Source organism: Eupeodes corollae, chromosome 1, assembly GCF_945859685.1.
Source record: "Eupeodes corollae chromosome 1, idEupCoro1.1, whole genome shotgun sequence".
Taxonomy (NCBI): domain Eukaryota; kingdom Metazoa; phylum Arthropoda; class Insecta; order Diptera; family Syrphidae; genus Eupeodes; species Eupeodes corollae.
The window spans coordinates 223,219,765-223,235,395 of record NC_079147.1 but is presented as its reverse complement, the minus strand read 5'-3'; the positions used below and the strand labels follow the sequence as shown (position 1 = coordinate 223,235,395).

The window sequence follows — 15,631 nt, the reverse complement described above, 5'->3', positions numbered from 1 at the left end:
ATTCATTTATTTATTATTATTTATTTATTCCTTTTAACTTAATAAATAATCGGATTAGAATCTCTTACTTTACATGAATACTCTAGGCAAACTGATTACTGAATCACTTGTTTTATCAATCACTTGTAAGGCATAATCAAACTGCTATTAAGCGTATACATATGTACGTCCTTCCATAATTGGAGTGGCAGGAAACCCAACTCCAACAACCGCTACCTTACGGAAAGTTTGTGTACGGCCTACAGCTCTGTAAAATAAAATAATACAATTAAATAATTCACATTTTACAAATAAATAATCAAATAATATTCGACTCAAAGTGAACGCTTGGGATAACTAATTTTTTTTAAAAGAGAAACTTTTCCGTTTGCACACTTTTTCCGTTTGAAGCAAAGTATCTTTGAGTTGAACATTCTAATAGCTATTTATACAAAATGTTTAACAATTACTTACCCAATTTTGGATAAAAGATAGACGAGCATCGGCACAACAGAAGAATCTTCATGGTCATAGGTAATGGCACCTAATTGGGCCAATCGTCGTCGGAAATATGGTGTATTCCGAGCCAGTTGTTTCAATCAATTAGTTTCTGCAAAAAGAGAAATGTTTTTGTTAAAGAATTGTATTATTGAATTTTATTTGTTTATTATAAAACCAAATATTTAACAGACCGCCAAGAAAAAAAAATATTTAAAAACAAGGAAATTGTTTTGAATACGATTGACACCTATTCATTAATTTTTACCTTTGTTCCAGCAATATAACCACCAGCACTGCCAAAGCTCTTTTTAAATATTCCCATTAGAATATCAACATCTTTCGGATCGGCGCCATAATAGTCGACAATACCGCGACCATTTGCTCTCATCACTACCACACTATGCGTCTCATACAAATACAAATAAGGTTTGTATTTCTTCATCAATGCAATAACTTCGGACAATAGAATACTCCAACACACTTCACAACGGGGACTGCCTAAAGCCTAGCCGTCTGTTCTGCAACGCTGTTCAAGCATCTTGTTTCTTTTCCAGTGAACTCAAATGTCCAACCGTAATCCTTGGTTATGCGATCTTTGAGAGTTACCTCCCCCCCCAGGGACACTGCAAAAAGGGGAATCCCAGCAATCTCGGACCTTCCGATAGACATACCGTGAATAGAATTCTCGAAGGTATCGTATAGCGTAACATAGCCCTGGAAACAAATGGAATTTCAGACTCAGTCTGTCAGTTCGTGAATTTCAAATCGATTCAAATCGTCATCTTACCTCTCGATTATTTTCTTTAGCTACTTTTGGGGCACACATAAATTGATTGATGTAGCCCAATATCATAAGCAGGTAAAAGCCAAAATATACTAGAAGGCTGTGTGTAGAGGAACCTTTTCGAATGAAGATTTGCTCCGATTAGGATCATCATAGAATTCTCCTCTTCCTGATACTGCTGCTCCCGTGGGTGCTTTTCCGTTTCAGTGTTGTTTATGTTACTCTTTATTGTATACAATTCCATTTGCAGTCTGGTTCATAGCATTCGACGGCGACAGCGTTGTTTTACTCTTGCCATTCCCATTTGTGAGAGGCGAAACATCATTTGAAATAATTGTGCTTTATTCCATTTTTTAAACGATGACGCACTTTGATACGACTGAAGTACATAATAATCTGAAAATAAAAAAAAAATTAAAAAATATATTTTGTTTTGAGTTACAAATAATAATAACCACCTCCTTTCAGTACATAAATACATTTGACGTTTAAAAAGTAGCAAATTGAATTATGAAATCAAACATACGAGAAGGATATATTATTCTGCGCGTCTGGAAGTATCCTACTAACCTCGTCACACTTTAAAAAATCATTCCACTGAAATGCACTAATACAAACATACGAAAGAAACTATTTAGTTGCATGTGCGCGCAGTTACGTGTATCATAGTAGGATACAGACATTTTTTATGGGTTTAAGCAACTAATAAATTTTCGCAATCAATGTATGAAAGAGAAAACTAGTGAAATTGAGATGTAAGGTGGTACTCTTCCCTCAGAATTTTTTGTGAAAGGAAAACATTGCCTAATTTTTTTTCTCTCTTGCACTTAAAGAAAATTGTTCAACGATTTAGTTGAAAGTGCGCGCAGTTACCTAAAATTCCTTGAGACACAAACTAAGGAATTGGTTTGGGGTGATCGTTTAGTTTGTGTCAAAACACAAACTAAAAAGTTGCTCGAATGGGCGACCGAATGGTTTCTGCATGTGCGCGGACTCTCGTATAAGTCTATAGTGCTCAGATTAGAAACCAAACAGTTTCGAAACTAAAAGTTGCATGTGCGCGCCTAGCCTTATAGTTCTTCTTCGACATATTCGGAGCCCAGGCCTGTAAGGAGCGGCTTATCCGGCTCCCCTTCCTTGGAGTTATACTAAGGATCTGGCCCTCCAGGTTGGGGGTTGTGCCGTCGGGGTGACTTCCTGGCCACGTAAAAAATACCTTTAGTTGCGAAACACCAACAAGCCTCGGATACGGACGGATTCACTGTTGACAACCCACGCAAACGAAATAAGGACAACGAACTTTGGATATGTACGTGGAATGTTAAGTCCCTTAACAGACCACGTGAAGCCGAACAATTAGCGGAAGCCCTAAACTGCTGCAAGGCAGATATTACCGCCATCCAAGAAGTGCAATAGGATGGACCGGGCAAACGCAAACTAAAAGACTGCGATATCTACTACGGCGACTGCTACCAAGAACAAAGACAGCGTCTATTTGGGTGTGGATTTGTTGTTGGAACTAGGCTCAGGCAAAAAGTCTTGAGTTTCAACAGTTGAGCTCTTGGACAAGACTTATGAGCAATGCCCTGGTTATGACATTAAAATTATCTTAGGAGATTTTAACGCCAAGCTAGGAAGAGATGAGCGAGCGCATCACGACAATCTGCATCAAGGCTAAATTCGACAACATAAGCCTAATATGGGCGCATGCCCCAATGAGCAGTGCCCTGGCTATGACATTAAAATTATCTTAGAAGATCTTAACGCCAAGCTAGGATTGGTGGCACAATCGGGAGATATAGTCTGCACGACACCACCTCCGACAATGGATTCAGGCTGACGATCAGGGAACATCACTGTCAAACTTATCAGTTTGTGCAGAATGACGATGGAGAATGAGCGCTGCTCTATCAAGGTCGGAAAAGATCTCACCGATGCATTTGATGTCAAAAAAGATTTTAGACAAGGCGATGCACTGTCATGCGGCTTCTTCAATGTCGTTCTGTAAAGAATTGTGCAAAACTCAACCGTCAACACTAGAGACACAATCTTCCAAAGGTCCATCCAATTACTCGGATACGCAGATGATATTGACATAATTGGAAGATGAAAGCTTGATGTCAGTGAAGCGTTTTTGAGCATTGCGACGGAAGCGAAGAAGATGGGTTTAGTGGTCAATGAGGACAAGACCAAGTATATGCTGTCATCAAAAAAGGACACTGAACAACGACGTCTTGAACAAAACGTCATCATGGACAGCTAGAACTTTGAGGTTGTAAGGACTTTGTCTACCTAGACAACACAGACAACGACACCGCTGAAATCAAAAGAAGAATAACTCTTGCAAATCGCAAGAAATCTCCATCTATAAGAAACTTCTCATTTATGGCGCTGAGGCCTGCACCCTGTCAAAGAAAGATGAGGGGTCTTAGGATGCTTCGAGAGAAAAATTCTTCGGGTGATTTTTGGTCCTATATGCATAGATGGTGATGATATTTAAGTCGTCACTAAATTTTATTATTAGTAAGGCCCGTTGTGTACAATTGCCGTATCAGTGATACAAGGGGTTGGTCGAGGTGTACAAAATATCGCTGCCATTCAGGGGTCCGTTACAAACGATCCTAATCTTGGATCATGGTTTGATTGTTGACCTTTATCCTAATTTTTATAAGAAACACATATAGTTTCTAGCTCTTATCATTCTTTTAAAGAAAAACTTTAAATATACGTTTTGACACCCATGACTAACTCCATCTACTCGACACTCTTATATTTAAGTTCAGGCACGAACCTTCTTACAAGTCCAAGCAGCCATTTTGCTGAATAAAAACTTATCCCGAGAAGCAAAAGAAAGAGACAACCACACAACCCTATTGTCACTTTTGACATTCATCAAAAAACATACAATTGTTTATTTGGCTTCGGGGAGATGTGAATTTTGGAAAGTTACTTAAAAAAATCAAATAAAGTTTAATTAACCACAATATAATTAAAAACAAATCCAAAATTTAAAATAGATCATTAAGTTCTCTGCGTAGCACTTGTGAGTTAAAGAAAAAGACCTCTCATTTACTCACAAAATGCCTGTTAAGAACGATGGTGAAACTGATGCAGAAGGTGACGTTTCTGGAGCCGAATCGGAGCACTCGAACTCCAGCCAGGGCCATGAGACAAGTGCAGAAGAAGCCGATGAGATTGAATCTGATGATTCATCTGAAATGGATGTCGCTGAAATCGATAGAAGACGCAGTGAATATATTGAAAATCTATGTAAGTTGATTTGAGTTTAGATAAAGGATTTCCTGCTAATGATAATATCCCATTCCACAGCACAACTGGAAACTCAGTTTACCATTCTACGGGAACAATACTACCGCGAGAGGTACAACCAAATTGAATTTCAACTATCCGAAGTTCGAAATAATCGCTCCGACGAGTACCTGCAGCCGTTGAAACAATTAGACAAAAACTACCGCAACCGGATCGAAGTGGCAGATATTCTGCGGCGCTACAGGATCGACAACATAGAACACAAGTTTCTTTCAGAAGAACAAGCTGCCCGACAAAATTTCGAGGTAATTTATAGATAAACAATTTATGTTGTTTTCGTATTCATATTCATTTTTTACTTGCTCAACAATCAAAGAGAATAGGGCGCAAGTGTTTGAGGCATGAAACTTAAATATAAACTTCTTTCAAAGGGTTTCAGTTTTAAGAGTTGAAGGCTATGCATTTCAATCATTTAAAACCGACGAAAAATTTAAAAGAGATTTTATTTTGGGAATAACAATTCTCGAATATGTTGCCAAAGTCAAAGTTCAACAACGAATTGAACTTATACAGGCACTATTCAACCTCCAAACCTATCAGCTTATATTGGTTCGGAATATTGCCTCTCAGTTCCCACTCAGCATAACGTTTGTCCCGCTGCTCGCTCAGTAGCTCGCATCAATTGGACTTGCGTAGGTAAGGTTAGGTTAAAGTGGCTGTCCATGATGGAAACGGCCACACTTAGGCCAGTTTAATGGCCCATTGTGATACCACATGAATCTTGAGGCTTCCTCCTGAAAAATTCTCCTACTTAGGTAAAGTGCTCATGATCTACTTTACCGAAAAAATTAAGCCGTCAGCTTGGTTGGCAAGTTTATAAATGATTATTTTAAAATTTAATTAAATTTTTAAAAATCAACAAAAAAAAAAGAAATAAAGTATCAAACGTATTCTGATATTAATAACATCCTTTACTTGTAAACTATTTTTAAGAAATTGCTTAGGGTTTTCCAGTCACACTCGTTTCCTGCATAGTAAATGATTGTTTCCAATTTGCCTTTGTGCTTTGAATATTGGGCATATACTTATGATATGATATAACCGTACAAAATTGATTAAAGCTTCCATTATAAGGGTTACATTTTAAGAAATATCACGAATATTTCATCATAGGTAAGTGAGTCGTGAAAGTAGTTTTTCTTGTTAAGATTAAAATTAAGCTGACTGTATAAGATTCTACTTTCAGAATTCCGAGCCTTAACGATGAAGGCATCTCGAATAGAGTCTTCGTTTTTCTGAATAATGCAGTAAAGTTGGTCTGTAAAATTACGTTGGTTGTTCACATCAATATGTAAGGTTTCCCCACAAGCGTTGCCAATAGATTGCTATCTTTCATACCACCAGTCCTTATTCCGTAACTCATACAAAAATAGTTTTTTTGAAAGCCTTGATTCCTCATTATGACAGCATACCTTTATTATGAAATCAGCCTTTTGACTTGAATGTATTTGTCAAAAGTTTTGGTAGTCCGCTTTCCAAGTATATACCGTAACAAGGCGTAGATTGAAGAGCTTTTGTATGTTATTCCTATTGAATTTCTCAATTTCCTCGTACTCATATGACCCTCAAACTTGAGAAGCATAGCAAAGAGTTGATTTAACTACTGCGTTGAATATCTTATATTTTGCAGATAAAATTATACTTTTATTGGAAAACACATTTTTCATGATATGTTAAGCAAGCTTTGAGAGCTATTGGCTTGGTTAGGTAAAAATAAATAAATAAATTGGGTGGCGCAACAGTCCGTTGAGAACTAGGGCCTAGTGACTTACAACTCTCAACCATTCCTGTGTGCGAGTACTGTTGTCAGGAATGGAAGAGACCTACAGTTTTAAGCCGAATCCTAACGGCAAATTTGAGAAAGCACTTTTTCATGACAAGAGTTACTCTTGGAGAATTTGTCAATTCCTCGCAAGAGGCAGTACCCGTGAGAAGACTTTAGATTGCAGGGATCGAACCCAAGACCTCTGGCATGACAGTCCATCGCACTAACCATCATGCCACGGGTACTTTCGGTTAGGTGTTTGTTGAAATTTAAAGACGGTTTTAGTTTAGCTCCCAAATATTTGACCTCTTTAGCTGTTTCTAGGAAATGACGTCATAAGTTAGGTTAGGTTAAAGTGGCTGTTGGTTGGGAAGTCCAACACACTTAGACCAAAGTATGGTCCGTTGTGATAACATATGGATCAGTTGATCAGCTTAACTCGTCAAACCAATAATGTCAGAATTTTTTAGATCGCTGGTATCGTTGAAGTAGTAGTCTCCAAGGTGGAATCTACGTCTTTGCGATAAGGCAGAACATGTGCACAGAAGATGAGAGATTGTTTCCTCCTCCTCTTCGTCCATGCAACTCCTACAAAAATCATTTGCAGGGGCTCCAAGTCGAATAGCATGCCTTCCTATCACGTAGTGCCCAGTCAGGATCCCAATAATATAGCTAATGTGCAATCTACTCAGATAGATTGATTGTTTTGAGCGCCTGGCGCTAAGATAAGGCCAAATTAGTTTAGTCGCTAAACAGGTGGTGGTGTTATCCCACCCGAAGTTTGTTTTCTCTATGGTATCTTGCTTTAGCATGAGTTTACATGTAGCAATGGGGATACCTACGCTAGTATTATGAGCCAGCAGAGGTAAAGTTGTTCCGCTTTTTGCAAGTTCGTCAGCTTTGCAATTTTCTGGAATGTCTCTATGGCCCGGCACCCAGAAAAGGTGAATGTTGAACTGTGTAGCCATCTCCGTAAGAGATGATTGACAATTTATGACCGTCATAAGTCCTGGTGATTAAGAGAGTATGATAAGGTCATCTGCATATAACAACACATTAATGGTAGGAAATATTACAGACTTTTTAAAAGAAGAGGGGATTTCAGCTGTGAAGAAAACTTTGCTGTACAGAATTTGGAGGTTTCTAAAGAATGTAGGTGTAGCATTTTTAAAAAACTCATATGGAATCCTGTCTTCACCTGGAGCTTTACCATTCCATTGAGGATCACAGCTTGTATTTCATCAATTGATATATCAGTGTCTAATGTGTCATCAACAGTTAATGGTTCAGCGTAGGAGAATTTTTTTTTTGACAGGAAGAAATCTTCTAAAGACACTTGGCAGTATTCGACACCAAGTAGTGTGGGACTCTTAACCACTAAAACCACCTCTTCATCAGGACCTATCTTGAAGGATCGACTACAGATTTTTCTTTCTTAATTTTGTACAATCACTTTGGGGGGAAGTTTAAACTTTTAATACTTTCCCATGTTTTTTTTTAGACCATAAGCTCATGAGGTTTGGATCTTCTTAATCTCTTAGGAGAACATTAAATTAGAATTATTGGAAAGAAGGAGCCTGGAGTGAGCGGAAAGATATTCAGCAGATACGCCTACTCCTATTTTATATCCCATCCAATTGATCTCCCTCGCGGTTTTCCAGAAATCCTTTGAGTTTCTTGTTTGACCCAATGCTATTGCTTGAAGATTTTCAAATTCAATTTTCTTTTTAAACTCAACTTCAAATTAATTAATTCGTTCGACCCAGTCATTGTTAACAGTATGTAAAACGATAATCGTTTTTAATACGGAGTATTTATGAAATTGCGATTACGAAAACGATTGCAGGAGCGCGTATTTGTAAAATTGTATTGCGATTACGAAAAACGATAATCGTAAAAAAACGATACTCGTTCAACTTTTGTTTTGGCAAGTTATAAAAATTTTGGGCTCAGAATATTTTCCATTATTGGCAATATTTTTGCTAGAGTGACCGATAAAGTTGGTTGTGCCATACTAACAAGGAAATCCTGTCCGGTTCCTCTTTGATATCCACCCTCTGCCAGAAATCGAAGTGTGGCAGCAAATTTAAATACATTTGGTATATATGTAGAATTAAAACTTGGAAGTTGTGGATCAATCCCATCCAATACATATTTAACCACTTCCTTGTTGAGACGAAAAAGTTACTTGAACGTTGAAACTATTTTAGGAATTTACTTAAATACAGCAAGAAGAAAAGGATTTTCATTTACTTACGTGGAACTTGAAAGGCTCATTGGCTCGGATGAATCTCTTTTTTTTTTTTTTTTTTTAAATTAATTTTTATTAATTCATTCTTAAACCTATCTTAAAGCTAGACAAAAATTCATAAAACTAGCCTAATTATCCATAACTTACAACTAACTTAATGGTCCCATGAAGTGAATCTCTTAAGAGTGCCCTTGTTACACGCATTTCTCCTTTGGATTCAGATTCATCTTCGTTTTAAAGAAAGTAATCGCAATGAAAAAAACATTTTACCGAACCGAATGCAAATGAAATTTAAACTTAAAACTTTTCCAACATTCACATTTTGACATTTGTAAATAGGTGTGAAGTTAGTTGCGTTTAAAAAATACCATTTTTCATTTTTGGCTGACAACATTTTCGTTTATCTCGTATAATCGCTCTACGCCATGAGTTACGTTTTCTGGGTAACGTTTTTTTTGCCTATCGTTTCGTATTTCATAATAGCGCCCCAGTAAAACGCTTATGTCTATGTCAGCTAGGAGTTGCATTGTATTACCTATATAGTTTTTCAAAATCCTTTGCCCATGTGTTACAATTTATGTAGTAAGATACGATACACATATTCTTCTCTTTCAGAGATTTAACTATTATTGTTCCTTCACATTCACCAAACACAAACGTATTTAATAGTGTTGTTTGTATCGCATATAGGCAACCTCCACTTGCTTACTAATTTGGACTCGAAGCCCAAAAGTAAAGTTCTTAAAATAAGGGTTGTGGCCTTAACTCTTTTTAGCTCAGTAAACTTATTTGATAGTGCTTTAGCTTGCTGGATTTAAGTGCCTTCGATTTTATGTAAACAATACAACTTGTTTTCAAATGATGTCTTAAATTGTTTTTGTAAACATCTGACAATTGACGGTTAAGTGTTCAATTTAAGAACAAAATTACTTAGACTTTTGAAAGACTACCAAGAGTTTAAAACATTTTCGCATGTATTTAGTTAGAATTCCACATTAAAATTTATTTCACCCCTCTATTACTTCGGTTCGGGTTAAATTCGAATCGAAAACAAAACTAAAATATTCATTTAATTAAAACATAAACAACACCAACAAAAAAAAAAACAAATAATTCTTTTAGAGTGAGAAACAACTAGCCATGGATCAAATGTACGAGGAATTAATGGAGAAAATCCGTCGACTTGAGGAGGACAGGCACAATGTTGACATATCATGGGCAGATTGGGGCACAGATAAGAGAACAAGTAAAGTCCGAGGGCCGGGTCGTAAGAAAGCAGTCACCGTATCCGGGCCGTATATTGTGTATATGCTTCAGGACGAGGACATAATTGAAGACTGGAAAGCGATTAGGAAATCTCTAAAAAGGTCCGCCACATCAACGTGATGATGATTATGATCTCGTGGTTCATAACATAGTCCAGGCATATTCTTATTAAGCTAATCACCTCGGCATTCATTTTTCGAACGTTTATTTTTAGATTATAATAGAGTTTTATCAAGAAGAATAAAAGTTACAAATGAGATAGTGCAAACTAAGATAATAAAAATGCAATGATAGTTTTTCAAACAAGCTCAAAACGCGGTTTTTTTTGTATTTCTAATTTTACTTTTTATTATTTTTTGACTTTAAAATCCTTTTGAAACAAGAAATTGTGCTATGAGTTTAACATAGTCACCATGGAAGTGGATTTGACCACTGAGCTCATTTACACGGCTGGCAACTAGTTTTCCACCTTTCGAGTCCTCGACAAGCTTATGCAATTCCCGTTCAAGTTTCCAGATGTCACCCTGAATGTACCGAACGATTGTAATGCGACGCTGTCCACGGTATTTGGTTTGTAAATACACTGGGAGCATGTAATTTCTGGTACGACCAACGAAATAGTCATGTTTCATACTTGATGGCTGCGGTGGCCTCCATCCCGATGGATACTCTGGCTTGGGCACAGGTTTTGGTACAGCTACGCTTGGGATCAGTCTTTCGACAAACTTCCATTCGGGGGGATTTTTGATGACTTCGACTTCTGGATACTCAGAGATGTCTGCCACGGGTTTGGACGACCTAAAACTAGAGTTGCGATGAGGGATTTGCGTTGCATTAGCTGGAGCAATTAGCTGTGAAGGACACGAAATAGGTTAGAATAATTTTGATATATTTGTAGTTAAATTTGATTGATTTTATTGAAATAGTGTGGGGAAGGGAATATAAAATGTTTACTTACCGATTGTGTTTGTTTTGATGCTGAAATTATGTTGGAATTCCGAATAAATTGGGAAAATACCGCAGGCAGTCTGAAAGTTGCTCCAGCCATATTTCTATTTCTTATTTAACTTGAGACTGACTGACAGTTCTGGAGATAAGTGACATATTCAAAACATTTTATTCACAATAGCTTAACTCGAATGGCGCATTCAAAAAGAGTTGAAAAGTTGAAGTTGGGTTGAATTTCTTTCTACTATAAATTTGTTTATATTTTTATAACTGGCAATAAACGAATGAGCCACTTGACTCTTAGCCAAATTATCTCACATTAAGACAATCCTTATGAATGGTGACTTGGTCTTATTAATTAAGTTCTTTATTTCAATGTTTTTTTGGTTTATAGAAAATTCGAGAAAGTCAAGATTATAGTGAAGATGAACGTTTTCATCTACTTTATAGCATCTTCGTGTACCACAATGATACAAATTAAACAAAAGCTTAACATTTCTTCTTTACTTTTATATATTTATATTTTTAAAGTTTTGTTAAACTTCTTTTCAAGTGTTTCATTTTAATTGCCATTTAATTTTAAGGTTCTTTCAACTTATTGCAATATTTTTGTTTATATTATTGAGATATTTTTTTCGAGTTTCTATACGTCTTTATTAAATAAAGGATTAAAAGAACGTTTTATCTATCATTTTAAGACTACGGATACACACTGTTTGTTGGTTTCCCAAAAATATTTTCTGATTTTTTAACTTTCTTTAGGTCTGTTAATTTATTTTTCATTGCACTTTCGTCAAGGTTTACGGCAGTACTGTACAGTCAAAATGTTATAGTATTTTATAGGAGGTAAGAAAGAGTTATTACTAGAATATTCCCTCAGTTTCGTGTTTTGACACAATATATCTACACCCCTCTTCTGCATTATGCAGTTGCAAATACATGTTAATTCCCTTTTAGTTATAGACAATAAACAAACGAGTAACTTGGCTCTGAGCCAAATGATCTTACAATCTATATAAATGACTGGGCGTATTAAAGTTTCCTATCCAACTATTTTTTATTAGGTTTTTAGTGTATTCTTTGAAAATGTGAATAAAAGCAGTTTTATTCCATTTATTTTCCCCCCATCGTCTGTGTTTGTAACTTCGTTCGGTGTATATGAATTAAACTTAATTATTCAAAACATATTTTACATTCGATTTATTTCTGCTCCTATTGCATAATACCTGGAATCGACAAAACTCAATATTGACAATTAACACTTATCATTGCTGATGGCCATCAGGTATTTTAATTCTTTTTTAAAAAGCTGGTTTATTCTAATTTAATCAAACTAAAGAAATTGGTTTTGCAAGTCATTTTAAATTTTGCCTGTCTAAATAGACAAACGCAACGCAACATTATACATACACAAGTTTTAATGTTCTCCGTGGCCTCAAGGTGGCGTTGGAATTTCGATATACAAGAGTTAATTAAAAAAAAAAAAAAATAAATTGACGATGACAGTACTTTCCATTTTTTTGATAATTATAATTTTAAAGGCATTTGGAAAAGCATATTTCATTAAATACTTTAGAAAATGTTAAAGATCTTACAGTTAAAAAATTCCGTACATAGTTAATGTGAAATGTGATTTAAAAAATTATTGATAGGAACTGTCATGAAGCATATGCGTAAGTGTCCACTTTACATTACACACTACTCAGAACATAAATGTACAAAGTAGAGAACACAGCACCTTGAGCGACAAGACCATGTAAGGTGATAACAACACAAGACATTAATACAAGACATAAGGACAGAAGAGAAAGAACAACAGACAGAAAGAACGCATGACAACAGCACGCGGTAGGTTTCGAGACGGTCCTCCATCTGTCTACTAACCACGCTCATTGATGCTTGATTTCGGTGATCGATGGGAGCCGAAGCTTTATCAGTGGCTAGGCTGTTAACCATGTTCTCTTTTGATTATTAACATTTTAAATATTTAATTGATTTTGCTTTTTAAAATTCATAAAAGGTTTTTAAAAATTTGAAAAACCATTTTCGACCGCTAACTTAAAAAATGTATCCACTTTTTACTATTTGGTGCTCACTATATGCAAAACCTTTAAGAAATATGTTATTACTCAGAGACATATTATTAAGTTTAATATAAACTAGTTTACAAAAATACTAACTTAAAAAGGTTTATAAGTTTTAACATTTAAAACAAATTTGATATCAATAAAATCATTATTATTGAAACATTATTTTGGTTTTAATTATATTTAAATCAAATGAGTGATAAACTTAAAACTTGAAAAATCTTCTAAACTATTTGTCCTTTAGAAGAGTTTAGTTAGAGGAATCTGAATAAAATGGCTCCCTTCCAACACTGCGTTCTTAAAGTGAAAATTTTCTAAGGCTAGGCGCGCACATGCAACTTTAAGTTTCGAAACTGTTTGGTTTATAAACTGAGCACTACAGACTTATATGAATGTCCTCGCACATGCAAAAACCATTCTGCCGACTATTCGAGCAACTTTTTAGTTTGTGTTTTGACACAAACTAGACGATCACCTCAAACCAATTCCTAACTTTTTGTCACAAGGCATTATAGGTAACCGCGGGGACATTCAAATAAATCGTTGAATAATTTTCTGTAAGTTCAAATTTAGTCAATGGAAGATACATACAAAGCGAATTCAAAATTACTAATAGTTGAATTTCTTGATGTTTTACTTTCTGTATGAAATAGCTGTTGTTAGAAATTTGATTAGTTTTTTCCAATCACCCATGTTTACATCGTTCAACGTTTTGATTATTTGGTCTTTAGTTAAACAAGCTTTACCAAAAAAAGTAACTCTAAATTCTCCCAGTACGCTTCATTTGCCCAAAAAATGAAAAAGAGAGTAGAATTTTATTGTTTTCCAATCAGATAGTTTTATTTTGGTATTGGCGTTTATTTCATTGTGAACCAAAAGGGTTACCTTTAAGAATCTAGACGAATTCCGCCAAATGCCTAACACATTGGGAGATATATCATATGGACTGCTAGTGGATTCATAATCCCATAGAAAATCCCCTTTAATCCCGTCTTATAGGTTTTGTGCAAAAAATAATAATACATTTTAAAAAGTCATCTCACGTTTCTCTGTTTCAATAAGATTTTTTTGGAAGAAACTAAGGAGATCTATTATATTCAAATTTTACAAAATCAACAAAAGAAAAAAATCAAGTCCCAAAAGTTTCGCCATAATGTCCGAGCACCTGCAACAGGACTAGTATAGCGTAAAGGAATAAATGACATTAACGTGAAGTTGGCTACTAGCAGTTGAATCTAGTATTTTAATAACCTAACACGTCTATTTGTGCTCTACGGTGACCCAAAAACTGTGATGACACATTCACCATCTCTTAAGTTAATTTTAACAAGCGTTGTTGACGTGTGTTTTGTTCCATTTTGCTAATGGTGTAGTTAATTTAATTGCCCAATGCGAAATGCAAATGTTCAAAATAAAACCCTTTGTTAGAAAAACTCTTATATGTTAAAATATTTAACAGTGTGCATTCACATTGAAAACGTTGGTATTAAGCAGTATTCAAATGATCACGACCAACGAATAAACGAATATTCGTCGATTTTGACATTTCTTTCACACGAGAGTATCAAATTCTTCGCAAATGAAGTTTGACTTTAACAATTGTTTTTTTTGTGTTTATCATTATTGTGTTTTGTTTTGAAAACAAACGATTGAAAAAATGCGGTCGAAGCTATATTTGTTTAAAAAAAAAGTTATTGGTGTCCTTGTTAATAAACAAAACATGAAAAAGATTGCATGTGCATCCATTTAATGCAAATCGGAAAATTGAAGGAAAATATTTTTCCTTAATAAGACTGCTGGAAAAATATCCAGAAAAGTTCTTTACATATTTTAGAACACAGTCGAACACCTTTCTTCATCGAAACCAAAACAAGAATGATTTTTTTAGGTTAAGTACGCACGATTATTTTATTCGTTGCAAGTGTGGATTATATGAAACTCGAATAAAGTTTGAGAGTTCGTATCAACTAAAATTTTTTTCGCGACGAGTAAATTTGGTTTCTTAAATTTATTGATATATAATATTGAAAAGTAAAAGTATGCATCATAAATCAAATAGAAGCTATTGCTATCGTTTTGTTAAGAATTATGTCGTCAAACGTATATAAACTCACATTTTTTAATTCATTCGTCGTTCGTTGGTCGCTCTTGTATGAACACTGCTTTACTTCCCTAACTACTTTTCGTTTTAACTAAATTCTTAGTAAATATCTCACAGAATTTTTCATCATAGCAGTTCTCAGCTATACACTTTTTTACATTCTTCATATTCTTACTCGATAACTATTTAAAATTAAAACCCACGTATTTCATCCAGTATAAGTTTCATGGATTTCGTATTGTGAATGAGTCTTTAATGTACTACTTTTTTGAACACATCCCTCTTTGCTGGCAGGTGTCTGTTGCAACACAATATAAAAAAAACATATGACACTTGCTGTCAAAATTTCTGTTATTCTGCTTTAATTTCATTTTCTTCTCAAATCACATCGCTTGTGAATTTATAAGAGAAACAGAAACACACCGCACACTCACACTAACATCAGCTTCAATTTAATTTTTGTTTTAAAATGTTTCTCTTAAAAAGAACTACAATAAAGAGCTTTACTTATTTTGATTGAAAGAGAAACAAATGTTATACAAATTGCCCTGTTGCATTATTTAGCGAAATATGCACTTAATTTAAGATGAAATGAATAATGAAACTACCATGTGTTGTT

At 35.0% G+C, this 15,631-nt stretch overlaps 2 protein-coding genes and 1 long non-coding RNA gene across 4 annotated transcripts; 1 reads left to right on the top strand and 2 right to left on the bottom strand.

Annotated features, from left to right (window-relative positions):
* Positions 1 to 53: 53 nt before the first annotated feature.
* On the bottom strand, positions 54 to 2,333 carry LOC129940423 (uncharacterized). 2 transcript variants are annotated; one of them, XR_008780681.1, is made up of 5 exons: positions 1,723 to 2,333; positions 1,268 to 1,660; positions 746 to 1,194; positions 454 to 589; positions 54 to 247 (listed from the first exon to the last, which is right to left on the bottom strand). It is a non-coding gene; the product is annotated as an uncharacterized LOC129940423 (long non-coding RNA). The 2 variants fall into 2 exon arrangements; XR_008780680.1 differs by lacking the exon at positions 1,723 to 2,333 and having other exon boundaries at positions 1,268 to 1,706.
* A 1,831-nt stretch (positions 2,334 to 4,164) lies between these two features.
* On the top strand, positions 4,165 to 10,190 carry LOC129941869 (breast cancer metastasis-suppressor 1-like protein). Its single transcript, XM_056050636.1, has 3 exons — positions 4,165 to 4,534; positions 4,595 to 4,839; positions 9,733 to 10,190. Exons 1-3 carry the CDS (start codon positions 4,345 to 4,347, stop codon positions 9,994 to 9,996), a joined length of 699 nt encoding a protein of 232 aa, XP_055906611.1. The 5' UTR covers positions 4,165 to 4,344; the 3' UTR covers positions 9,997 to 10,190.
* LOC129941870 (probable 39S ribosomal protein L49, mitochondrial) lies at positions 10,168 to 10,969 on the bottom strand. The gene is made up of 2 exons (XM_056050637.1): positions 10,835 to 10,969; positions 10,168 to 10,727 (listed from the first exon to the last, which is right to left on the bottom strand). The coding sequence occupies exons 1-2, from the start codon at positions 10,922 to 10,924 to the stop codon at positions 10,239 to 10,241; spliced, it is 579 nt and encodes a 192-aa protein (XP_055906612.1). The 5' UTR covers positions 10,925 to 10,969; the 3' UTR covers positions 10,168 to 10,238.
* Between the last annotated feature and the right edge of the window lie 4,662 nt (positions 10,970 to 15,631).